Below are 25,169 nucleotides of genomic sequence, written 5' to 3' on the forward strand. Positions count from 1 at the left end.
ACTATACTTTTCAAACATATACTTTTCAAATAAAAGATTTACTTTTCAAATAAAATATACTACTATGCACGAAGGATTTGTATATTTCTTAGGAATTCTCCATTACATGCTCTTAATGGAAGGTTTTGTATAGGGATGTCAATGTAGCCCGCAACCCGTGGGCCGGCCCGAATAGTCCGCCAAATTTACAGGGTTAGGGTTGAAAATTTCTAACCTGATAAAATTACAACTCGATTAGCCCGCACCCGATTAACCCGCAACCCGTTAGGGCCAGACCCGAAAACCCGATGGGCTGGCCCGAAAACCAGATAAAATTTTTATCGTTCTATTTGTTTGACATAATTCGACACTTCATTGGTTATTTTATAATATAGATTACTAAATAAATAACATTCATTTTTATATATTAAATATATAAATTATATGTTAAATTTTTATTAACGTAATAATAGATATATAAATTAGAAACTTCAAATTCACTAAAAAATATATATTTAAATTTCAACATGCTTTAAAATTTCTTGATGTTTATGTTTTATTTTGCATAAATCTCAAATATTAGTATTTGATCATGTTTATGTTTGAGTTTAAGCACATATTTCAAATTTATCATAATTAAATATTTTACATTTTATAAATGTAACTAATTTTCACCATTATTTATTTGATTGAACGCATTTTAATTTTATCGGTAGCAACCCGATTAGCCCGATGGGCTAGCCCGAAACCCGAGCTTTTAGGGTTAGGGTTGAATTTTTATAGCCCGAAAAAATCACAACCCGATTAGCCCGCACCCGATTGACCCGCAACCCGGTGGGCTGGCCCGATTGCCATCCCTAGTTTTGTATATATATGTGATATGTATGAGTGGACTTATATATTAGAATTGAAACAAACATACAAAAATGAGAATTTGGTGGGTTGGGCTTATGTTATTGCAAGTAGTGAATTCTGATCCACAGACATGGAGTCTGGGTGATGGGTGCAGCAGTAAAGTACCCAAAGATCCATCTAACTTTGCCACAAACCTCACTGCCACCTTCGCTCAACTCCGAGCTAATCTCTCGGAGCCCAACCATTTTGCCACCGCCGACACAAAAATCTCACCGGACCCTGTTTACGCCATGGCGCAGTGCAGGAACTACTTGTCTCCAACCGACTGCTTGGCCTGCTTCGACGCCGCTGTAATCGCCATCACCACCAAATCCAATTGCTCCAGCCTCGGTGCCCGGGTCGTCTTTGACGGCTGTTTCCTTAGGTAACTTACTCACTAACTTAATGATTGGTACCTACATACAAAAGTATACAACCACTAACTTAAATGTTTGGTACCGACATACAAAAGTATTTATTTGAGGCAGTTACAACCACTAACTTAATGATTGGTACCTACATACAAAAGTATTTATTTGAGGCAGGTACAACTAGGTATGTCAATCTAGGCCCGAAATCCGCGGATCAACCTGAATAACCCCCTAAAATTATAGGGTTAGGGGCGGAAAATTGCAACCTAAATGCATAATAGGGCTACATGGGCCGACCCGTTCAGGTCAGCGGGTTATGCAGGCTGCCCTGGGCGGGTTGTGGGTTAGTCCATGGGTTGATAATTTAAAATAGAAATATAATTAAAATTTTGGATTATATAATTATATTATGTATATGCAGCAATATCAATATTAAACGCAACATTGATATGAATTAGATATGGTAATTATGTTTCTCTCTCAAATTGAAAGTTAGAATTTATTTCTTGGGTACACAATGAAGAATGTCATTCAACTCCATTGAAATGCATGATTTCCATTTAGTTGTACTCAGATTCACGGTATGTTTATGTATTTTGTTTCAATTTTCAATTTTATTATTTTTTTTCTCTTGTTCACTTTGATAATACTTTATTATTTGCGATAATCTGTTTTTTTTATATAAGTTAGAATATTGGGATTTGATAGAAAGAAACACATAAGATCACGTTTGACTCGAATAGCCCGTGGGTTAGCTCGAAACCCGAAGATTTAGGGTTAGGGCCGAAAATTTATAACTCAAAAAATCACAACCCGAATAATCCGAACACAAATAACCCGACAACCCGAGTGGATTGGCCCAAACCCGAGCGGGTTAGCCCAATTGACATCCCTAGGTACAACTAACTAACTAACTAGCTGAATGATGAGTACCTACATACAGAACTATTATTTTGAGGCAGGTACGAGAGCTACAACTTCTACCAAAGGACAAGCGAGCAATGGCTAATATGTGATGATGTTTCGTCCTCGGCAGCCGGTTTCTTGGAAGAGAAAACTAGATTGCTGAGTGACCTTGAAGTGGCAACTCCGAGGATGAAAGAGTATTTTGCAGCAAGTCAACGAAATACAATTGTTTATGCGGTCGCGCAGTGTACTCTCACAGTCACGCGACTCGGCTGCCAAGGTTGCTTACAGGCAGCATATAATAGTTTGCAGAACTGCAGTGATGCAACGGGTGGAAGGGTTACCGATGTTGCCTGTTTTATGAGATATTCCAATCAATCTTTCTTTCCCGATGATCAGACAACACCTATCAAACTACCGGGAAAAGGTAGTTAATAGTACTCTATATGTCCCTCTGTAGCTAAGACGTATTCTTTTTTTTTTTTTAATTAAAAAGCAACACCTTTATTCTCTCTCTCTTACTTTATCTGCAGGAATCGACGAAAAGGCAGTGATAGGGGGAACGGTTGGAGGTTCCCTACTATTTGTAATTGTAGCAACTGCTCTCATGTGGTTCAAGTTTTCAAGGCAGCTCAAGAATGCTCTAATAGGTTCATTATTTACCTCTCATTCTATTTTTTTGGATATATAACTAGGCTATACTTCATAATCATTCTTTCTTGTCTGTGATTGTATTTCAGCTAATATATTGGGGGCTACGCAGTTGCAACTTCCAAATAGATATAGCTACACTGATTTGAAAGAAGCAACAAACAATTTCAGTGAGGAAAATAAAATAGGACAAGGTGCTTTTGGTGCCGTCTACAAGGTACTGGTTTTAATATGTTTGAAAGTATACGAGAATTGAATATAAAATTTATTTTTTTTAGGTGTGCGATCAAATACTAACTATGTTAAAAATATCAACACAAAGACATCAATTTATCAATTTTCTTGTGTTGATAAACTTATGCCTTTGTGTTGATATTTAAATTTATATGTTGTATTGATATAATTATGTCTTTATGTTGATAATTGAAAGTTATTAATTATTACTGTAAATTAATTAGCACACTAACGTAACCCATTTTTTTTATATGCATAGATGTACTTCTGTACTATTATTTTTCTATATATTCGTGTTGTTTGTGCGAGTGCATATGTTGTGTTTGTGCATGTGTATTGTGTGCAGTGTGTGTATGATTGTGAGATATCTAATTTACACCTATTTGGAATGTCTTTTGTGTAGGCGACACTGAGAAATGACACGGTTGTAGCAGTGAAGAAGTTGGATATGAAACATAGTGGAGCAAAGGAAGATTTTGAGAGCGAAGTTAGACTTATTAGCAATGTTCATCATCGCAACCTAGTCCGTCTCTTGGGATGTTGCACCAAGGGATTTGACCTGCTTCTTGTTTATGAGTTCATGGAGAAAAAAAGCCTTGATAGATTCTTATATGGTATGTTCTGGTTCATATAAAATGTTAGGTGAGTTTCTATCTTAAAATCAATCGGTGATAAGTGAGAAATAGCCCATGAGAGTCGCTTCATAATCTTAATAAGTGTAGTTGTATGTGAAACTTATATAGTTGTGTTTCAGTTCTCTCTCTTTACACTAAATTGAGATATTTTCTGTTTTTTCTTGAATAGGTCAAAATCGAGGATTGTTGAGCTGGAAACAACGCGTGGATATAATATTTGGAACGGCAAAGGGGATTGCGTTTTTGCACGAGGATTACCACACCACCATCATACATCGAGACATCAAACCGGGCAATATCCTACTCAACAATCACTTCCAAGCTAAGATTGCGGATTTTGGTTTGGCGAGGCTTCTCCCTGAGAATCAGACACATGCCAGCACTAACTTTGCGGGCACATTGTAAGTGTTGTCTCATTCTCATCACTCTATATGGCTATTTGTCTATATAATATATATGTATACATATACATGATTAGGGGGTATACAGCACCGGAGTACGCCATCAGGGGACATTTGTCCGAGAAGGTCGACATCTACAGCTTCGGAATTGTGATGCTTGAAATCATCAGCGGCAGAAGATCCACTGATGTCACCCCAGATTCCACCTATGAATATTTACTTAAAGAGGTAAATACTCAAATTAACATAATAAATGTAGAATCAATCATTTTAAGGGCATGGTCCTAATTATATGTGCAGGCATGGAAGTTATACGAGAAAGACACTCACCAAAACCTAGTTGACGTGGCATTGAACTTGAACGAATATCAAGTGGAAGAAGTGAAAAAATTGGTCGAGATTGCTATGCTTTGTGTACAGTCAGCGCCTTCGTCGAGGCCAACCATGTCACGGGTCATTTTCATGCTTTCTGGCGATGGATCCATTGGGGTGCAGAGGGCTGTCCGAACGCCGTCTTTCGGTTATGAAGTTGGAGTTCATGTTGATAATGGCAGTTTGCTTTCTACACAAGAATCTGATGCCACTACCTTACTCACTCAGCGAGTGGCAGATCCAGAAAAATAAACTCGTTGGGTCGGATATACTGAAGAATATCATTGTAGTATTCTTATTTTGGTGTCTCGTCTTCATCACTTCTCTCGTCGTCGTCCTACTCATCATCTGTACTAAAGTAATTAAATTACAAATATTATCTCCGTTGTAAATTCTCCTTTTCATACTCGAATGTGAAATCGAAATATGTGGTAATTGTTTGAAATAACATGTATACTTTCTTGCTTTATATACTCCACAAAAGTTTGAAATTGTTAAAGAAAAAACACAACTTATATGAACAAGAAGCCTTGTACAATAATGTGTGTGAATTGACAATAGTGAATCAGTGATAGAGTAGTTAATATCCAAAGCCAAATATTAAGGTTCAAGTTTACCATGATACAATCCTTTTAAGACTTTTATAGCCTTTTTTTTACTCTCTTCGGGTTTTAAGAAATGTAATAGAAAATGAGTTGAAAAAGTTAGTGGATTGTGGGTCCTACTTTTATATATTAGTTTTATAATAAAATGTGAGTAGGAATGAGTTAGTGGAATATGAGGTCCACTACCAAAAATGGTAAAAGTGAAATGAGACAGATTTTGGGGGACGGACGAAAATAGAAAAATGGGACAAATTTTCGTGGACGGAGGGAGTAATTCTTAGAATTTAAGGTTATTTTAGTCAATATACAATTCTACCTCTCAACCATATTACTTAACTCACATATTAGTGTCTCTCTCCATTAATCTCTTTCTTAGCTCGTGTGTCTCTCTTGCAAACATGCAAGCACAAACACAAAGTATTTTTGTCCACTTAGGCATAGAGGCACGAAGTATACTAGCATCTACAGGAGCCATCTCCCATTAAACAAAAGAAAATTTCATTGTAATTTCTCAATTCGAGAAACTTCATAACGTAGCTCTGGTGGAAAAAACATGTGAAAAATGTGGGAGACTTTTGAGGTGGCCAAGACCTATGGCCTTTCATCTTAGGTAACCCCCAAATGCATTAAGAGATAATCTTGATTGCAAGGCCTTTCAAGTGCTTTCTCTAGCCTATAAATAGGCTTGATCTTGGAGTGGAGGAAACACAACAACATACACTTTCTACTTTCTCAAGCTCTCTACATCATAATGTGCATTCATAGAAGCATTGCATAGCTCGATTCTCGGAACTCCATCAAGTTCGCCGGTGCCTAGCGGGTTTGAGGTGCTTCTACACGCTAGGAGGAAGTCGTTTTATCTTTGGGGGCAATACGTCATTCCGTGAGCACTAGCCGTGGCGTAATTTGTCTTGCGGAAAGAGGGCTTTCCTCAACTCGACTTATTGGTGGTTTGTTTTATTTTATTTCCGTTGTAATTTCCATTCCAGTTATAGTTGTTATTTTCCTTCGATTGTAATAGTTAGAGTACCGCCTGTCACGGCTTGGGAATTTTATCCCTTTATTTCTAACCGCTCTTATTTCAGAAATTGCTATTATATTCATCGACGTTACATAATATTGGATTGAAGCATGCTAATTTTTCTATTTATTAAGGTTTTTTCTTTTATTTTTTCCCTCACAGAATTTATAAGTAAACCAAACTACACTACTCAATTGTGAAATCGATTTAAAATAAGCCATAGGCGTGTATTTTAGTGAGAATGAAGTGCGTATTTTTGGTGCAATACAATATTTTTCTTTAATTTTTGAAGTTATTAAATTAAACCATGGGTCGAGCGTGTATTTTTGTGATCCTATTGACTTTTTTTAAATGAGTTGTCTCAAAATCTTGACCCACTTCGATTGGTACATCTGGAACGACTCTACCTCCGATGAGAAGAAGAATCATCAATCAAATTAAAAATAGATATCGAGATAATTCAACCAATTAACTTATAAAACACATGTTTTGTTTTTTACAAAAATACATAAATAATAACTTTACACCCAAAATCAACCCTCGAATTTTCCCAAATTTCACACCCAGATTTATTAAGCAAAAAAAAAGTGATATTTGAATAAAATTTAACGAAGGCGGCGGCAAAGGGAGAGGCCATCAGCGATGGAAAGATGAGCAAGTTGGATGCGAGAATCTTTAGCCAAAAAGGTGTTGAGATTCCTAAGAAAGATCCGTTCCTCACCAATCTGATCCTTCCATTCCTGGGTTAGATCCTCATCAGCCAATGCGACAGTGCCGGCCCACAGGGTGTTGTCGTAGGCGATCAGTCCTCCCACCCTCACTACTTTAGCAGTAGCTCGTGATAATTAATGTAGTTTTCTTTGTCGGTATCCACAAATGCGAAATCAAATGTCCCTTCTTCTCCCTGTAATTAATTAATTTCACTTTACAATCAACTTGTTTCCCTCATACTTTAATTTCAAATTAATATAGAGTGTAGCACTCCACTATTTAATTATATTATCATTGATATAAATTATTTATTTAATTAAAAGAGGAAATGGACTCACAGTATGAAGTAATTGGTTAAGAGCCGTGACTGCGTCTGAATTAATGAATTGGATCTTATGAGTCACGCCAGCTTTCTCAATAAATGGCAGCCCAACCTCGTATGCTTCTCTATCCGGATCAACTGCAATTATCTAAATACAATGTTTTTTAAAAATTGGATCAGTAAGCAAACCAGCAAAGCTATCAAAATTTACGCTTGTAACAAAACACAAAATTCAATAATCATTTTTCACAATTTCCAACTTTGATTCAAGTCATCAAAGTCATTATTAGTACACTATTAACTTCATTTTTTTTTAAAGTACACTGCCAAAAAAATCTACTCCGTATAAGATTTTGTCAAATTCTAGTGTGTTCTGTACAAAATTACAAAATTAATCATAAAAACTTATACAGTTTGAATTTGTTTAAAATTAACACGCCGTGAATAATTCTAGTACTATATTTTAACCAAATGATTTTGATTATAAGTACTTGCATGTCTTATTGTAAATTCTTTCATTCCCTTTCTATCCCTTCTTCATAATTCCCTCCCCTGGTCATGATTTACCGAGCAATGTCATCCTTAGCAAAGCGCGGTCGTGACAGAGTGGTATCAGAGCCTAGGTTTCCTTTCCGCTCTGAACCCATGAGTTTTCCTTCTTAAATGGTCTGGACTTGTTTCACTAAACTATGTATCGATTCGACCAAAGCTCAGCACCAATTCATCACACTCAACGAAAAAGGTAACTTTCGTCTTTTTTTTGAAACAAAAGTTTAAAGTGTGAATTTTTATGTGAAAAGTTTAAGAGGTAGAAGGGAAGGAATAACTCTTTAAGTTGGCCTTTAGAATTTTATCATCAAAGAACATAGAATGCTTTAAAAGAACTGTCCCTTGGGAACTTAGTTCGAATTTAGAATGATATGTATGATTTTATCATTGCTTTCCTAAGCGACAGAAACAAAGTGAATGATGTAACAAGGAGTCTTTTAGTACACAGAAGAAACGAACAAGATTAAAGAAGAATGTTGTTATTACTTAATAGCATGGACTGATCTTATCTCTCAGTTGTTCTAAACCTTGAGGACATTTGAGTCGACTAATGTCTTAATTCTCGAGAGTGAGTGAAACCAACTGATACCCATTATCTGTTAAACTTCTTTCCCAATGCTAGACCGTGACATAAGTTCACTAGAAATATCATCATAAAACCAGCCTCGACGAGGTGCCAACACTGAGCTAAAGTTGTTCTAGATCTAAGTCCTCTTAGAATCCAAATTATATGTACAATGTCATGAGAAACCAAATGTCGAACGATGACGGACAAGAACGAGTTTGAGGCAGGTCTATCGCGCTCACGAGTCTAAGAGTGATGTAGGAAGTCGTTTTAAACAAATAATAATAATAAAATCTCCAGCAGGAACGTCATCAGAATGAGGAGGTGAGTCTATATACTCAGTAAAGATAGACCGACGAGAAGAAGCTATACGAAACTCCTTGGAATTTGTGATAATAGCATCGCGCTATCCCAAAGATCTTTTCTACGTTCCGGCTTCCAATTTTTTTTCCACGGAAATGACTGTTGTGGCCTACCAAAACTACTACGAATATGTGATCATCCACCAAAGTTACCAGATCTCAATTTGGAGCCTAAGATTTATCCAGATTCATCCCACTCATGAGTAGACGAATGAGGAGTATCGTCTTATGGATCATGATGATGCTTTTAACCACCAGTACTTACTTGGAGCCCCAATGTTTTTCCTCTTTCTGACAAAGAATTTGATTGACTCATATTTCGAGAGTATTGTACCATTTTGTTCATTTCTGTATGCACCAAGTGGTGGTTCATCTTTTAGTAAGCATAAGTTTGAGTCTTGCCCTCATCTTTTCAAACACCATTGATTGATGTCAATATTCTTTGACTCGTTCCTTGTAAGAGTAGTGACTTTCATGAGTTCTACCAATAAATATCATCTCTGAAACAATTATGCTTCTCAGGCAATTAACTTTCAAAAATAGCTTATTACCCTTGAATATCTCTTGATCGTACTATTTCTCAATATATGATTTCTAAATACCTTTCTTACAAATTTAAGACATATTTTTTTCCACAAGACTCTTACACGTATCGTCTCATGTTCAAATTTTTCTGCAACTCCAAGTTTAAATTTTGAATTTTACTTTCTCCCTAAGAGAGTTGCTTTGATTACCTATGAAAGACTTGGAAAGCCATCAAATTTATTTTCATTATTCCATATTATGATGTGAAGAATCAATAGTCGATACAACTTCACAACAATTGTCTTTTTTTCAGATTCTTCCATTAATTGGGTATGTCGGGGCTTACTCTGATAGATACATCCTCCAATGTTCTCTCAACTCTTTCAAACCTGTTTGGTCAACTGAATTGACAGTCAACTTTGAGAAGTCCTTCATAACTTATTTCATCTACCAATCTTCTAGAAGAATTTTCTACTAAGCTCTACGGTTATAGCTTAGACCTTGTGAAAGTATTTGTCTTTGCTGAATGGATGTGATGAGCCCAATTGAACCTAGTTTTTGCTCTGTTATTGAAAATCAGTAGTTGCAAGCTACATGTAAGAGGTTGTTACGAAAACCCATGATCGCTTGATCAGACTAGTGACATTCATTTTATTCTTCTAGATAACCTTGAAATTATTTCAAAATTCCAATCCCCTTTCAGTATCAATTCACTTTATCCAAGTTAAGACTGGTAAATCCCTGAGTTTCCTACATGAGGAATGCACGAAGAACAATGCTTTAAATCTTTTAAGATTCATAAAAGAAGGAAGTTCCCTTAGGCAGACATGCACAAATGTGATGCACCGACCAGAAGGATCGACATAAGTAGGACATCAAGTTTTAATATATTCCAATTCATGGCCTATTAGAAGTAAAAGGCACTCTGGTGGGATCTTCACGAACAGAAAATTGATTTAGTCCATTTGATAATGATCGAGTTGTTTCGTCGGCCCGAACCGAGGAATCCCTTAGATATGATGCAAAACGGATCTTGTTCTATCCTTAATCTAAGATTCCTTTATGAAAATTTTGAATCGGAGTTTGAAGAAGAGGAGAGGCAAGGAGCCCTTGACCTGCAATAGATAGATGAAGATTTATAATTAAGTACCACTTTCGATGACCCTCTAGAAGAGCGAAAGCACGTTATAGTACGCTTTCACAAAAAAAAAATGTAAAAGTCCTCATAGATCCTTACATCTCGTAGATCCCTACATGCATAAGTAGTTAATTTATCGATATGTGGATGTAAATCATGGAAGAAATCGACAAGGTCGAAACAACCGGCACAATGCTCACAATCACAAGTAATGGAAATGCAACCTTAGCAGCCTCCCCCACAACTACCTTAACTGTCGCAGCAACAACAACCCCGATGACCAATACTACCCTTAAAGGCTCACGCACATGGTATGAGAAGAAAAGAAGCCAAAATGGGGCCAATGGAAGCAAGAATGACCATACTCCTTGATGTATCCATTATTCTCTTATTTGTACGGGTGCATTCCACTTTTCGTATCAGCACCCTGCATAGAGACTTTAAACATCCAAATGAAGCAAGCTAAACATAAAATTTGAATGTCGTTGCCAATAAGAGGAATTGTAGAAATTAAACGTGTTTGCCCGAGTGTAGAAGTCTTATGGGAGAGCTTTAGATCACGACCAACAACATGAGTGTCATGTGAATGTGGAGCACCGACATGATCCTGTGCATGATTTGACTAACCGGGGACTACGCTGCTATACTATGCAACCACGACCAATTTCTTTCCAAATCCCAGGAAAAGAACCAGCACGTTCCCATGGAATCACCAGGGATAAGCAAATATCCCTAATAACTGCGACAGTCGTGCGGATAAGTTCACTTGGGCTACCCTGTTTACCCAAACACAAAGAAAACAAACTGATTACCTTGGGAACACTAAGGTTTAAAAGTTGTATGCTAAATTTAGCAAGTGTGAGTTATGGATCAACGAGTTGAACTTCCTCTGTCATGTTGTGACTGCCGAAGGAATCTAAATGAATCTAACAAAAGTAGAGATCGTGTAGGAGTTAGAACTTCCTACAATACTTAATGAGTGACGAAGCTACTTTAGGACTGGAAGGGTACTATAGATGATCCATTGAAGGATTCTATAAGATTTCAAGAGCGATGACGTAACAACTTAAAAAGCGCACCAAAATTTCGTGGACCTCTGACTTTGAAGAGATTTTTCATTAACTGAAGAAGGAGCCGACCACGTCGCCAAAAAAAAAAAAAATTTAGTTGTCCCAAGGCTGGAGATAAGCTATGTAGTTTACTTCAATGCGTTAAGGAATGAACTCGACCGCGTCATCATACAAAGCGGGAGAGTAATAGCATATCTACCATGTCAAGCAGGTTACACAAGCTCAATTACAACCCACGCGATTTGGAATTTAGTTGTTGTGGTGTCCGCCTTAATGATTTGGTGACACCCCTATGGAGTTCGATGTGAAAATTTCAAAGATAACAATAACCTCAAATATTTTCATGACCAAGCCTTGAAAATGAAAATAATAATAAAAAAAATATAGTTGGAACTAGTGAAAGACAACGATTGTGGCATCAACTACCATCCCGGCAAGACCAATGTAGTGGCCGATGCTCTAAGCCGAACAACGTAACACTTGGCAGCCATGTTCACCCACAAGGAGAAACTCCTACGAGAATTCAGCAAGCTCAACTTAGAAATGGTGAGTGCCCCACAAACAGTAAAGGCAAGGATAGCTACTCTAGTGGTGGAGCCAGAATTGAGATAGAAAGCGTATTATTGTTGCGCAAAGGCAATACGAAGACTATGAAAAGTGTACGAGTAACGGTGAGGACCAATGGATGTGAGAACTACCCCGAGGAGGCAGATAACGCCCTCACTTTTGGAGGGAGGTTGGGTGCACCCAATGATAAGAAACCGAGAGACAAGATTGTGAGTGAGGCTCATGACAAGCCCTAGACCGTACACCCTGGGAGTACAAAGATATATCAAGACCTAAGGCAAAAATATTAGTGAGACGGCATGAAAAGATGTATAGCATCTTTTGCGAAGAGATGTTTGGCTTGCCAACGAGTTAAAGCATTGCATCAACAACCTTACGGGAAATTGCAACCTTTAAAATAATAATAATAATAATAATAATAATAATAATAAATAAATAAATAAATAAATAAATAAATTCTGAGTGAATGTGGGAACACATAACCATAGATTTTGTGACGGGCTTGCCAAAGACCAAGCGAGCGAACACCGCCATCTGGGTGAACGTGGATCGCCTCACAAAGAGTGCTCATTTCTTGGCGATTTCAATTGCTTACGGATCCGAGAGTTGTCTCAACTTTATGTGCGAGAAATTGCGCGCCTACATGGTATCCTAACCTCAATCACTCTAGATCAAGATATGAAATTCACTTTGAAATTTTGGAGAAACCTACAAGAAGAACGGGGTATGAAACTAAACTTCGGCACTTCGCTCCATCCACAATCTGGCGAACAATCGGAGAGAACGTTTCAGACTCCTGAAGGTAGAAGCTGATGCAATCCTATTGTTTATAGAATTTTTTTTTTTTTTTACAACAATAGTTACGAGACGACCGTTAATATGGCACATTACACCGTGTTGAACAAGAGGAAGTGCACATCACCGCTATATTGAGATGAAGTTGGTGAAAGATAGATGCTGGACCTTGAAGTGGTCAACGAAATGGTCAAATAGTGCGACAAATCAAAGGAAGGATCAAAGAAGCAGAAGACCGACCTATAGTTCAAAATAGGAGACAAGGTTTGTTTGAAGGTATCTCCTCCTGAAGGGATAATATATTTTGGTGTAAAGGAAAAGCTTAGGCCTCGTTTCATTGGCCCCTACGAAATCCTGGAGGAAATTGGACCCGTCGCATATCGTTTGGCGCTGCCACCAAGTTTCGGAAGCGTGCACAACGTCTTCCATGTTTCGCAGCTGCGGAAATATGTGTACGACCCGAAATATGTGATCCACCATGAAGAGATGATGTTAAACCCGGACTTGAGTTACGAGGAGAAGCCAGAAGCAATCTTAGACCGGAAGGTGCAACAACTAAGGACAAAATCTATCACTTCGGTGAAGGTCTTGTGGAAGCATCATGGATACGAAGAAGCTACATGGGAACTGGAAGACGAGATGAAAGAAAAATACCCGGAACTATTTGAATAGACCCTTACAAATTTCGGGACGAAATTTTTATAAGGGGGAAAGAATGTAACACCCCGACTTTTTACCCTAAGGCTTAGAACATCGATCTATATATATATATATATATAAGTTTCGCGTCCAAATTTTCTTATTATTACTTCTAGTTATGATTAATCGTGTGAAGTATATTTTGAGTAGTGAACAAAAATAGTAATAGTCAATATAAATGTTTGCTCTAATAAAAGTCCGTTTGTGAAGACCGAGTTTCAAATAAAAGTCCGTACACGAGTTCAACGTTTAAGTAAAGATTTATTTAAAAATAAAATACTCTCCATGCCCTTCGGATCTTGCTCAACAGTCACGCCTTGAATCCCGATACCTACACGAATGGATAAGAAGCATGTTAAATCAAGACTAGACGATCGACGAAATCAAATCACATCAAACACGCAAATCAAACGGCGGCTCACGTTTTCCAATTGACGGCTCACGTCTTTTTAAGTGACGAGACATAATATTCTTGCCATTTTAGGAAAAAGAGATGTTTGACAAGACAACTTGCCTCATTTGGCAAAAAGTCCCTACCCTTTGGACAATACATTTCCTCCTTGAATCAAGTTTATGACCAAGCATTTCCATGCACCCATTTTCTCTATAAATACCACACCATCTCTACCCTTAATTCTTTTGTTCTTCCACAAAATCCCTAAACAAAAATTTATCTCATGGTGAGGATGAAGTAAGTGCTTGAAGAAGGAAGTCAAGTTTCTACACACTACCTTGCTTCCATATTTTCCTCAAGGTATCCACCTCTAAACCATTTTGATTTCCTAAGCTTTGCATCACATTTACTATTCTTTTCCATCACACCATGTTAGTAGAATTATTCCAATGATTCTCATCTTTATCAACATCAATAGACCGACTTTTCTCACAATTTCACGCTCAATTTAGACTTTGAACGTAGGACTCTTAGTCAATACTATTGCAATACCCCTCTCATGACAATTAATCTAATGAATAAAAGCCATTACATGCTTCTCTTCTAAAGTTAACAAGGCATAAGACATTATAGACAAGAAGGTGTTAAGATTTAAACCTCAAGATGAGAGTATAGCTTAGAATTAATAAAGCCGATGCCTCGGCCGGACGATGCCGCTGCTGCCTCTGCCGGGCAGCCGCTGCTGCAGTCACAAGGCAGCCACGCACACCTTGCTGCACTCTCGACAGCCACACGCACACAGCTGCTCCGTTTGGCAGCCGCACACGCCGACGCCGCTGCTGTCACACGGTGGCAGCCACCGCTGCTGCCCCTCAGCTTTGTTCTTCGCCACTTCCGCCACTGCCCAACGCCCGCAAGTCAACGGCGGCTGGTCTCGCGCACACCGGCGAGCCGACCGCACCCCGACACTAGTTTTTGACCATGAATAAAGGAGGAGATGAGTTTGTGTGTGTGTTAAGGTATGGAGTGGTTTGTGATAAAGAAACGTACTTGAAAATGGACGAGGCGGCAGAGATCGAGTGACGGGCCTCTCCGGAGGTAGCCGAGCTCCGTCGGTCGAGAAACAGAGAGAGACCGAGGGAGAGAGAGAGACCGAGGGAGAGAGGAGGGACGCGACCGGCGGCCAGCGTCGCTCACCGGCGACGCCAAGACCGCCGGCAGAGAGAAGATAGAGAGAGAGAGGTTGGGAGAAGGAGGCGCCCCTTTTCTTTTTCTTTTCTTCTGGATTGGTGGAGTGTATAGGGCTTTTCTAGTTTATTTGGGTATTGGGCCTCTCCTTTGGGCCAAGTAATTAATTTAATAAGATGGTCTCTTATTTATTCTATTATGGGCCGAGAATTTAGAGGAAATGAGAATTTTGGGCTTTGAAGCTAAGTAATAAAATGAACCTTATCTCTTAATTTTGGATTAATATTTCTTGAAATGTTTGAAGCTTTTAAATAATTAATCTTATGATTAATTAATATCTTACCCTCCTTAATTAATTCCTTGAAGTTAAGAATGTAGGAGCTAAATGAACCATCTCCCAAGCAATAAATTTTAAGGCCTCTTATGAAATAGAGATCCATTTTGTTTTAGTGGAATGAAGTTATCTTGATCGAACCCCGAACGTAGGACGCATACTACATGTAGGATCATTTCATGTCATGCACCTTATGTATGTTCATAAAAACTAATTTAAATCATTATACTCTTTCAAGAAGGGCGTGTTCGCGGAGTTTGATTACCCAAGGTCGAGCTTTTGTAGAGTTTTACTTGGAAGCTTTGAGGTGGGCTTTATATCCAACACATTAAGTGTGGATAAAATTATCAAATATATGAAATGATTTTTGTTTGATAAAATTTGCACTTACTTTTTTTTAAAAATGTTATCGTGCCATAAATTATTTGTTTTATGATGCCTATCTGCTTGGCGATGCCAAATGAATGAATGAATGAAACGAATTCGGCTCCAATAGGACCAAGATCCTTTTCGAGTTAGTGTGCACAAAGGAATGGACCGTGAGTCATCGTAAGGGTTGGCCGGTCAATGTGATCGTGGAAGGTGGCCACCTTCCCGACACACAATGAACTATCAGATATGGCGGATTGAAGAAAAGAACTTAGCCTGATCAGGCGAACTTTATGAAAATGAACTTAGTAAGCTCGGGCCTTTAAGAAAAACCCCCGTGTGTTACTGTGATGGCATGATAATAACTTTTTCTTATATGTGTATCTTCCGGCAATGTGTTCACTGAGTACCCCGTACTCAGCCCTGCATGTATTTCTAAATGTGCAGGTTGAGCTAGTGATGAACTGGTGGCTGAGTGGAGTTGGTGGTCGTCTCATCTCTTTTGTAGGATTTTCGTGGCATGTGTCTTCATACACATGACCATATGGTTACAACTCCTTCCGCTGTGCTTATATTGTAGTATTTTGTACTAATGGGTCATAGGAACAATGATTAGTAACGAGTGACCTATGTTAAACACTCTTTTAAATCCTCATGATCTTTCGTTGTCTTGTGAACCTTTTTTATCTTATGAATAAGTACTTGCATGTCTTATTGTAAATTCTTTCATCCCCTTTCTATCCCCTCTTCTTAATTCCCTCCCCTGGTCATGATTTACCGAGCAATGCCATCCTTAGCAAAGCGCGGTCGTGACACTGGGATTGACATTTAGTTTGAAAGTTGCTATTTTTAAAGAACGGACTAACATAAAAAGAGTTACTATTTTTAAAAAATGAAGTAAATATTCAATAGGTATAACACTATTAAGTAGTAACTTTAATTCTTTCTCAGCCCTATTTGAATATTTTTATTGAGTTAATTTTACTCATTTTAATTGTACAATGACTGAAAAATTTGTACTCTACCTTCATCTAGTACTAATTTTTTATATCGACAATTTTTTAATTTACTAAATAAATGTTGAGAAGACTATTGACAACATTATTCTCCCTCTTACTCTAACATTTCTCCACTTTAACTATTTATTATTATTTTTACAAAATGGGTGCGCAAAAGTGACCGGGACCCCTGATGGCGAACTGAGGGAGTATTATTTTTCATTCGAAACACAAACTCATCTAATCTTTATACACACAAAACTGAAAAAGAACATATAGGTTCAAGTGGAGAAAATTTTACCGGCGGGTGAATTCTCAGTTCAAATTTTACATTAATTTTTCCTGATTTTTGGAATTATATTGTATTTTTTTATTCTCTTATAATTAGTCAACAGATTCCAAAATTATCAGATTCACAATACCTTCTTAATTTTATAATTAGTCAACAGATTCCAAAATTATCAAAATGAATAATCTTCGTAATTAGGAATCAAATCAATAGTAGGCCCATCCCATCAGCCACAAATACATACTATCCCTCCCTATAAATAAACATTTCATATGAAGTACTAATATAATTAAGATTAGGGCTAGTTTATCCAATTGTTTAACACACCAAGAAACCTATCTGTCGCTCTTCAAATCAGGTTCTATTTTTTTCGAATTCTCACATCATTTTCGTATAATTCTTATCTGTAATCTGTTCGATTTTGTAAAACATATTATTTTAATCCTTGTTACAACATTAGTTAGCTTTTGAATTGGAATTATGAGTTAACCAATTCTTCCATTTTGCATAGAAATTGATGGATGGAACCAACTCACACCAGCAGGAGCCCTGCAAAAAACACAAGCGTAAGAAAAGAAGGATAGAGGTTAGCTTTTTATTGCTAATTGTAGCTCAAATTTATGTATAAAAAATGTTGATGATTATCATTCTAAATTGACAGTTGTTGATATATGTATTTACAGTGTGATAAGGGAGTGGTTGATCGGTTAAGTGAGTTACCTGATGAGATCATTTACATCATACTCTCTTTCCTACCCTTGAGACAAGCTGCTTCCACTAGCATTCTTTCCCACCGATGGCCGAATTTATGGAAGCACACTTCTAATCTTGACTTTGTCAACATTAATCGTCGCCACAACAAGAGAACCACTGAAATCGAGCACGACTCATGGGACGTTTCGACGTGCAAGAATGTCAAAATGGTGAATTCAGTTCTCGAATCGCATAAAGCCCTTTTCCTGAAAGAGTTCAGAATCCAATTTTACATAAACAACTCAGCGCAAAGCACAATCACCAAATGGCTCGAATTCGTGTGGTCGAGACAAGTCGAGAGGTTGAAGTTGAAGTTCATATGTGAAAATAGTCTAAAGCATAAGTTATTGTTGGGGGATTTGTTGGGAGAGATTAGACCTATGCAACATCTCAAGACTTTGTCTCTGAGAAGTCTGATAATGAGCGGTGAAGATATCTCCTTGTTCTTGAAAAACTGTCCCTTGTTGAGGGAATTGACCATCGAAGGCTCGCATTTGACGTCTGAAGTTAAATTCTGCGACTCAACCCTCGTGTTGGAGGAGCTTCGGATACGAAAATGCAACATCCAGGAATATTTTATTAACATTTCTGCTCCTAATCTTGCTCTAGTTAGCGTTGATGCAAGGCCGGGGCAGCTATGGATCGAGAATGTTCCAAGACTTGTCGCGGTAAATTTTGCAATTTACAGTGCAAGATATACTATGCAACATTTTACTTCTGCAGTAAGTTGCATTACTTCCCAACTCGAGAAACTTGTCTTTTCTCTCTACTTATACCCTAATGTAAGAAAAACAACACTCACAAATTAAATGTTTTTTCTTCTCTTATACATATATATGATGATGATGAATTGGTTGTCTTAATTTGATAGAAGCTTTCGTGGAATGGGTTTCCGATAATGCCTAATCTCAAGACGTTGCACGTTAAAGAGAGCTCGTTGTATGAGCACGGATGTCTCTTGTCACTAAAATCTGTGATATCGGCATGCCCTTGTCTTCAGATTTTCAAGATTGAGGTTGGTATATTAATATTGTTTCGAAATTTGGTCAAATTCCAGCCTATCTCGCAAAATTTTTAGTAAATTATGCCTTCTTACATATATGCAGTTTAAAGAGAATAGTGTTAAAAATACACCGAATGTTACAAGATGTCCACACCAATACATCAAAACGATGAAGTTTCAAGGGTCATGTGCGACCAATATCATCCGATCAATGACCTATATTACAGATTGTTGCAATGCATATCAAGAAATAAAACCTTGTACTTCGTCTATGAGTAAGGATGATGTACATTCACATAGGGAGCAAATGGATCATCTCCAACAACATTTATCTTATCAAGTTGAAATCAAATTTTTTAAGTCCATTGATGAATAGTGAAGTGATGCTAATGAAGTTACTTAATCATGTATTCATGTTCACATTGACCGGCCAAGGTTCATCCTTGAAATAAGACACACAGAAGCACTAAGACCACAAGCACCAGTGGTCTAGTGGGAGAATAGTACCCTGCCCGGGTTCGATTCCCAGCTGGTGCATTTTATAAGTACTATGATGATTATTTGAAGGGATTATTGGGTTAGTCCTAATTTCTGAGTGAAGTGAAGAAATTTACAATCTCTCTGTGTACTTTTTTTTCATTACATATTATATACAACATGGCATGATCCTTTCTCACAGGTCTCTTCCATTATTGACATTGTGCAATTATTAGCATAATAATAATATTTCCATTGGAAAGAATCAAAGAAATTATAAGAATAGCCATTGCCCATGTATATTTATTTTAAAAATAATATTGTAACGTAACTATATACCTAGTTCTGTTGAAACCATGACCACCCATAAACCTTCACACATTAGCTTAAATGATCATTTATACTCCCTTCGTTCATTAAAAAATAAAAACTTTTAAAATAAGTTTTAATGTAAAATTGATAAAGTAAGAGACATGTAACGAGAAATGTATTTTAAATAGAAGGCATCTATTTTTAAAAGATGGAAGGAGTATTTTTCTATTAAATCATACGCTTCACAGTAGTAAACTATTTTATCCCACTTGATAAAATAGAAAAAATAGAAAAATACTACCTCCGTCCCTCAAAATTTTGACACAATTAAACATTTTAGTCCGTCCCTAAAAGTTTGACACACTTCACTTTTTACCATTTTTGACAGTGGACTCCATATTCCACTAACTCATTCATACTCATATTTTATTATAAAATTACTTAATACTTTAAAAGTAGGACCCACATTCCACCAACTTTTTCAATACATTTTCCATTATATTTCTTAAAACCAGTGCCGGATCAAACCGTGTCAAAATTTGGGGAACAGAGGTAGTAGCCTATTGAGTGATTACTCAATAACTCAAGTACTTTGAATTTTTTTACTTCCTCAATTTTGATAGAAATTACCAATACTCAACAATCCAACTGCAAAATCCATTTATATACAAAAAGTGAAAAAACTAATCACTCTCCTCTATCTCTATGGATCACCAAACCTGTTTTGTGTTGCTATTGCCACCCTTCATCTTCTTCACTATCTTCATCCTCAAACACTTTCAAAACCAAAACCAAAACCAAAACCAAAACCAAAACCCACCACCATCTCCACCATCTCTCCCACTAATCGGCCATCTCCACCTCCTCAACCTCAACAACCCCCTCCACCTCACCCTAGCCTCCCTCTCCTCCCACCTCGGCCCCATCTTCTCTCTCCGCCTCGGCTGCAAATCCTTCCTCATCATCTCCTCTCCCTCCGCCATCGATGACTGCTTCACCACCAACGACGTCGTCTTCGCCAACCGCCCCACCTCCCTCGCCGGCGACCACCTCACCTACAACTACTCCGCCTACGCGTGGTCCCCCTACGGCCAGCTCTGGCGGATCCTCCGCCGCCTCACCGTCGTCGAGCTCTTCTCCTCCCGCAGCCTCCACAGGTCCGCCCATATTCGAGAGGAGGAGATCCTTCGAATTCTGCGGCGGCTGCGTGAGGAGAGCGGGAAGAGAGTTGATCTCAATAACGCGATCTCCGCCTTCAGCTTCAACGTCGTGATGAGAGGCATCGCCGGGAAACTGTGTGTCAAGGAGGAGGAGATCGGGACGGAGGCCGGAAGGGAGATCCTGCGATCGATGCGTGGGATGTTCTCACCTACCGTGTTGTTAGGTATTATGTTTTGAATTTTTGCATCCTAAACTGAAGTGTTGTGTAACGGTCAATGTCTCTAAAACAAAATTTTGACCCGATTAATCATTTTCATTTTCCGTGTTGTTAGGTAAGTGCTACATAAGTCCAAATTTTAATTGACCGTGCCATAATATTTCGGTTTATTTTTGTGATTAGGTATGTGTGATTACTTTCCGATTTTGAGATGGATTGGATACAAAGGGCTGGAGAAGAAGGCAGTGTTGTTGCAGAGGAAGAGGGATGAGTTTTTGCAGGCCATGGTTGATGAAATCAGAGAGGAGGAGAAGACGAGAGGCAGCAATTTGATTGAACGTCTACTGTCGGTTCAGGCGGCGGATCCTGATCTCTACAACGATGATGTTATAAAGAGTATTTTAGTGGTAACGTTTTACTATTATGTTGACTTTTATGGTATACTTTTTCATAAGTATGATTATTATTTAGATATCTAGCAAGACTTAGATGGCTCTAGTTAATAATGACTCAAATGGAGTACGCAAAAATTGGTTCTTTTTTCGATTTTAGTCCTAGATATTATGTTTTGAATTTTTGCATTCCATACATTTCAACTCGGTTCAAAACTGACGGTTCCGTCAAATTGTAACGGTAACGTCTTTAAACACGGTTTTGACCCAATTAAGCATTTTGATTTTTTTTTTGTTTTTCTGGAAATAAAAAATAATACCATTAAAACAAAAAAAATGCTATTTTTTGGGGTCAAAATCACGAAAAAGACGTTGACCGTTACAATTTGACGAAACCGTCGTGATTCGAGTTGAAATGTTTGGGATGCAAAAAAAAACATAATGTTTAGGACCAAAATCGTAAAATGACCATATGTTCAAGATCAATTTTGGCCTTTACTCTAGTTAGGGGGAAAATAATGTGTTATCAACTGAAATGTGGTTTATCAGGTAATGCTGACGGCCGGAACAGATACCTCTGCCTTGACAATAGAATGGGCCATGTCGAATTTGCTGACTCAGCCCCGCGTGCTGCAAAAGCTACAACAAGAGATAGACAAAAACATAGGCCATGATCACCTGATTAACGACGCCGATCTACCCAAGCTCCCGTACCTTCGTTGCATTGTCAACGAGACTCTGAGGCTGCACCCCGTGACCCCACTGCTCCTACCGCACCTCTCGTCAGAGCACTGTAGGGTCGGGGGGTATGACATCCCCCGGGGCACCATCCTGCTGGTGAATGCATGGGCCGTGCACCGCGGCCCAGACCAGTGGGATGAGCCGGAGAAGTTTTATCCGGAGAGATTTGAGGGTTTGGAGGCGGAGAGGGAAGGGAGCCGGTTCTTGCCGTTTGGGATAGGGAGAAGGGCTTGCCCTGGGGCAGCCATGGCCATGAGGACGGTGTCGTTGGCGTTGGGTGCGTTTGTGCAGTGTTTCGAGTGGGGAAAGGGGGATGATGAGGTTGATTTTGGGGTGAATTTGGGTGTTACAATGCATAAGGAAAAGCCTCTTGAGGCTATGTGTGTTGTGAGGAATGAAGCACTGCATCTACTTTAGATCCATCATCACTTTGATTGATAATGTGGAGTTGTTTATCTTCTTTTGCTATGGCTTTGATTTGATTTGGTTTGTGTTGTGATAATTAAGACTTAGTAATTCAACTTATGTCTTGATAATAGGCTGATTTGAATTCAAATTCAACTGCATATTCAAAAGAAAAAATACTAGCTAAACATTTCCAACAAATTGAACCATACATTATATTGTACTCAAAATGGGTTATTTCAATTCAAAACCAATTAAGTAAATCCAAATCACCTTATTGTAAAAGTAAATAGAGAATCATTATTGATGCTTTGTTTTAAAAGAAAAAAAAACACTCTACCCCGTAAGGGGTGGAGCAGCCGCGGTCGCCACTTCCTCTGCATCATCCACCTTCTTCTTCGGCCACCACTTCCAACCCTCATCGGATGTGGGGCCTTGAGCATAAAATGGCCAGTGTTTCACTGGCACTGGCCACTTAAAACCACCGCTAGGCGTCGGGCCTTGAGCATAAAATGGCCAGTGCTTCACCGGCACTGGCCACTTGAAACCACTGCTAGGCATCGGGCTTTGAGCATAAAATGGCCAGGGCTTCACCGGCATCGGCCACTTGAAACCACCATTGGGCATCGGCGCGTGGGCAAAAAGCCAGGGGTGCAGGAACCAGTGCTCCTCCCCAAAATTTCCGGCCGCGGCGTCGGAAATGGGGCGACTCAAGCAGAGAGAGATGATGCATGAAAAACACAGGAGGAAGAAGAAAGGAGTGAATGAGGTAACCTTTGTCATGGTTAAAATATATTGTGTTGTGTGGGAAAATGAATGGGGAGAAGGGTTCCTTTTTATAGTATTTCTTGGAGGTGTTTTATGTGGTTAATTAAGAATTTTTATTAGGCACTTGCCACTTTTACTTTGTAGGTGTTATTTGAGTTATTTGTTTGTAGGTACATAACTTTTAAATTTTTTTAGCAAAATATATGTAGATCCATGTATTAATATATTTTATTTCAATAGATTTTATCACATTTTTTTGTTTCATTATATCGTTATACTAAATGTGTTTTGTTTCATTAGATGTTTTCACAATTTTTTTTCATTATATCCTTATACTAATGCATTTTGGTTTTAGAGGTTTTTGGTTAAATCTTTATTTAACGTGTTTTATAATTTAATTAACTTTAAACTTTTATTAGCTAAATTAATTTTTTTTTCTCTTCTTGAAATTACTTCGGCTCAATTAATCAGAAAACAACATCAACTTTTATTTTATACTAGTATTTAAAACTAAAATAAAATGTATTAATATATATTTTTTAATTTACCCAAGTTAGTTAGGATTATTACTATAAACGAATGCTAATCTACTAGCATAGGTCATCCAAGCTTGGCTGGACGAGGCTCTACTTATTACTACTTATTAGTCAACTTCTTTTTTATAGTAGTAGGATTATAATAAATTTGATTGAATAATATTTATTTCGCACAAATTTACGCGATCAATTTATTCTTTCAACTATATTTAAAAAGCAACAAATTGTGTTAATTAATTTATTTTTCACCTCAGTATTTATGCAATAGCAAAAATTTAAATTTCTATCTGGGAATAATTTGAAATTGTAAAAAAATAATATTATTAAAAAACTGTCATGTTACATTCACATCAATTAATTTATGTCGAATTCACGTATATACAGGGTCAAAATTGCACTAAATTGAGTACTCCTATGTGGTGCCTTTAGTTTGGCCAATTTACCACGCTTGGGCCTTGCCTAATTACGTGATTAAAAAATTCGATTGGTCCAGAGCCATAAATAAATATAGCATATTTAGTTTATTGATTTATGCATTAAATTATCCAAATTATACTTATCATTTTTTGACATCTTCGTGAAATCTTATCGTTCTTAAATTTTGGCTAAGCTCGATAAAGTATCCATCAATTTTGTTCGTGTTTTGGTCGGACTTTCATCAGTTCATGTTTGTATTGTGTAATTTGTGTCAAATTAAGGTACATGACGTTAGACTTAAAAGATTTGAACCAAAACATAATCAAGAATTAAGAATATTTAATGAAATTAGCACGAATATGACATAAACAATAGTTCAAATTGTGATCTTACATAAAACCCACTCATATATGTTTGAGATTTCAAATTTCTTGAATTTTCAAGATAAAATATTGATACCCTTGCATTATAGTAACATATTTTTTAATTAGCAGGTTATTATGATTAGAAAAAAATTATTATAAATAAATATTGTAACCATTATGAAAAACAAACAACAGCCAGTTATCCCAATCTATTTCGCAAAACAAATAAACAAATTGTTGGGCCTAAACTCATTTACAGAGAGTCTTGTAAAATATTAATGTTAATGGACCATAAAATTTAAATTGCAGTAGTAGTAAAATAGTCCAAACTCAACCTATTTTCTTTGGTTGTTGGGCCACAAGGCCTACAACTATATATATTCACCCTTCAGATTTAAGAATGGAAAGCTATGCTCGAGCTTATGTCTACACTTCAACTAACGAATATGCTTATATTAATACTATCGAAAATTCTATAAAAAGTTTGCAAACATCTCCAATTAGCATGCTCACTAACATGAACAAACTAATGTGAACATATCCACAAGTTGATTGACCGAGCACCATTATGCTCGAGTCGCATAGCATTGACTCGAGCACCAAAGTAGCTTCACTCAATCGAACATAGAATAGGCATTAACTGTCACATTTACTTTTCTGCACTTTGTAAAAATGATA

At 37.5% G+C, this 25,169-nt stretch overlaps 4 protein-coding genes, 1 long non-coding RNA gene and 1 pseudogene across 5 annotated transcripts; 4 read left to right on the top strand and 2 right to left on the bottom strand.

The window, feature by feature from the left end:
• The first annotated feature begins 881 nt into the window (after positions 1–881).
• On the top strand, positions 882–4,912 carry LOC125219045 (cysteine-rich receptor-like protein kinase 3). The gene is made up of 8 exons (XM_048120900.2): positions 882–1,258; positions 2,207–2,577; positions 2,684–2,800; positions 2,891–3,018; positions 3,439–3,649; positions 3,840–4,071; positions 4,149–4,299; positions 4,372–4,912. The coding sequence occupies exons 1-8, from the start codon at positions 906–908 to the stop codon at positions 4,693–4,695; spliced, it is 1,887 nt and encodes a 628-aa protein (XP_047976857.2). The 5' UTR covers positions 882–905; the 3' UTR covers positions 4,696–4,912.
• A 1,737-nt stretch (positions 4,913–6,649) lies between these two features.
• Positions 6,650–8,244, bottom strand: LOC125224191 (flavonoid 3',5'-methyltransferase pseudogene; annotated as a pseudogene).
• A 4,100-nt stretch (positions 8,245–12,344) lies between these two features.
• Positions 12,345–13,345, top strand: LOC148934488 (uncharacterized). Its single transcript, XM_089062322.1, has 2 exons — positions 12,345–12,524; positions 12,950–13,345. The coding sequence occupies exons 1-2, from the start codon at positions 12,345–12,347 to the stop codon at positions 13,343–13,345; spliced, it is 576 nt and encodes a 191-aa protein (XP_088918448.1).
• Positions 13,346–13,524: 179 nt separating this feature from the next.
• Positions 13,525–15,034, bottom strand: LOC125224079 (uncharacterized). The gene is made up of 3 exons (XR_007176822.2): positions 14,817–15,034; positions 14,424–14,734; positions 13,525–13,703 (listed from the first exon to the last, which is right to left on the bottom strand). It is a non-coding gene; the product is annotated as an uncharacterized LOC125224079 (long non-coding RNA).
• Positions 15,035–17,461: 2,427 nt separating this feature from the next.
• LOC125224212 (FBD-associated F-box protein At4g10400-like) lies at positions 17,462–18,808 on the top strand. The gene is made up of 4 exons (XM_089062323.1): positions 17,462–17,530; positions 17,628–18,365; positions 18,569–18,716; positions 18,804–18,808. Exons 1-4 carry the CDS (start codon positions 17,462–17,464, stop codon positions 18,806–18,808), a joined length of 960 nt encoding a protein of 319 aa, XP_088918449.1.
• Positions 18,809–20,124: 1,316 nt separating this feature from the next.
• LOC125218999 (cytochrome P450 81C13-like) lies at positions 20,125–22,521 on the top strand. Its single transcript, XM_048120836.2, has 3 exons — positions 20,125–20,873; positions 21,051–21,274; positions 21,809–22,521. Exons 1-3 carry the CDS (start codon positions 20,195–20,197, stop codon positions 22,415–22,417), a joined length of 1,512 nt encoding a protein of 503 aa, XP_047976793.1. The 5' UTR covers positions 20,125–20,194; the 3' UTR covers positions 22,418–22,521.
• The last annotated feature ends 2,648 nt before the right edge of the window (positions 22,522–25,169 follow it).

Source organism: Salvia hispanica, chromosome 1 (genome assembly GCF_029641045.1).
Source record: "Salvia hispanica isolate PSC_SH4W2 chromosome 1, Shi_PSC_v1, whole genome shotgun sequence".
NCBI classification, from domain to species: Eukaryota; Viridiplantae; Streptophyta; class Magnoliopsida; order Lamiales; family Lamiaceae; genus Salvia; species Salvia hispanica.

Bases quoted from the DNA above. Each gene is read 5' to 3' on its own strand.
- LOC125219045 (XM_048120900.2), top strand. From the start codon at position 906: ATGAGAATTTGGTGGGTTGGGCTTATGTTATTGCAAGTAGTGAATTCT. The intron at 1,259-2,206 runs GTAACTTACTCA...ATTTTGAGGCAG, and splicing joins TTTGACGGCTGTTTCCTTAG to GTACGAGAGCTACAACTTCT. The intron at 4,300-4,371 runs GTAAATACTCAA...TTATATGTGCAG, and splicing joins ATGAATATTTACTTAAAGAG to GCATGGAAGTTATACGAGAA.
- LOC148934488 (XM_089062322.1), top strand. From the start codon at position 12,345: ATGTGGGAACACATAACCATAGATTTTGTGACGGGCTTGCCAAAGACC. The intron at 12,525-12,949 runs GTATCCTAACCT...GTTTGTTTGAAG, and splicing joins AGAAATTGCGCGCCTACATG to GTATCTCCTCCTGAAGGGAT.
- LOC125218999 (XM_048120836.2), top strand. From the start codon at position 20,195: ATGGATCACCAAACCTGTTTTGTGTTGCTATTGCCACCCTTCATCTTC. The intron at 20,874-21,050 runs GTATTATGTTTT...TTTTGTGATTAG, and splicing joins CTCACCTACCGTGTTGTTAG to GTATGTGTGATTACTTTCCG. The intron at 21,275-21,808 runs GTAACGTTTTAC...GTGGTTTATCAG, and splicing joins TTATAAAGAGTATTTTAGTG to GTAATGCTGACGGCCGGAAC.
- LOC125224212 (XM_089062323.1), top strand. From the start codon at position 17,462: ATGGATGGAACCAACTCACACCAGCAGGAGCCCTGCAAAAAACACAAG. The intron at 17,531-17,627 runs GTTAGCTTTTTA...ATGTATTTACAG, and splicing joins GTAAGAAAAGAAGGATAGAG to TGTGATAAGGGAGTGGTTGA. The intron at 18,366-18,568 runs GTAAATTTTGCA...TTAATTTGATAG, and splicing joins ATGTTCCAAGACTTGTCGCG to AAGCTTTCGTGGAATGGGTT.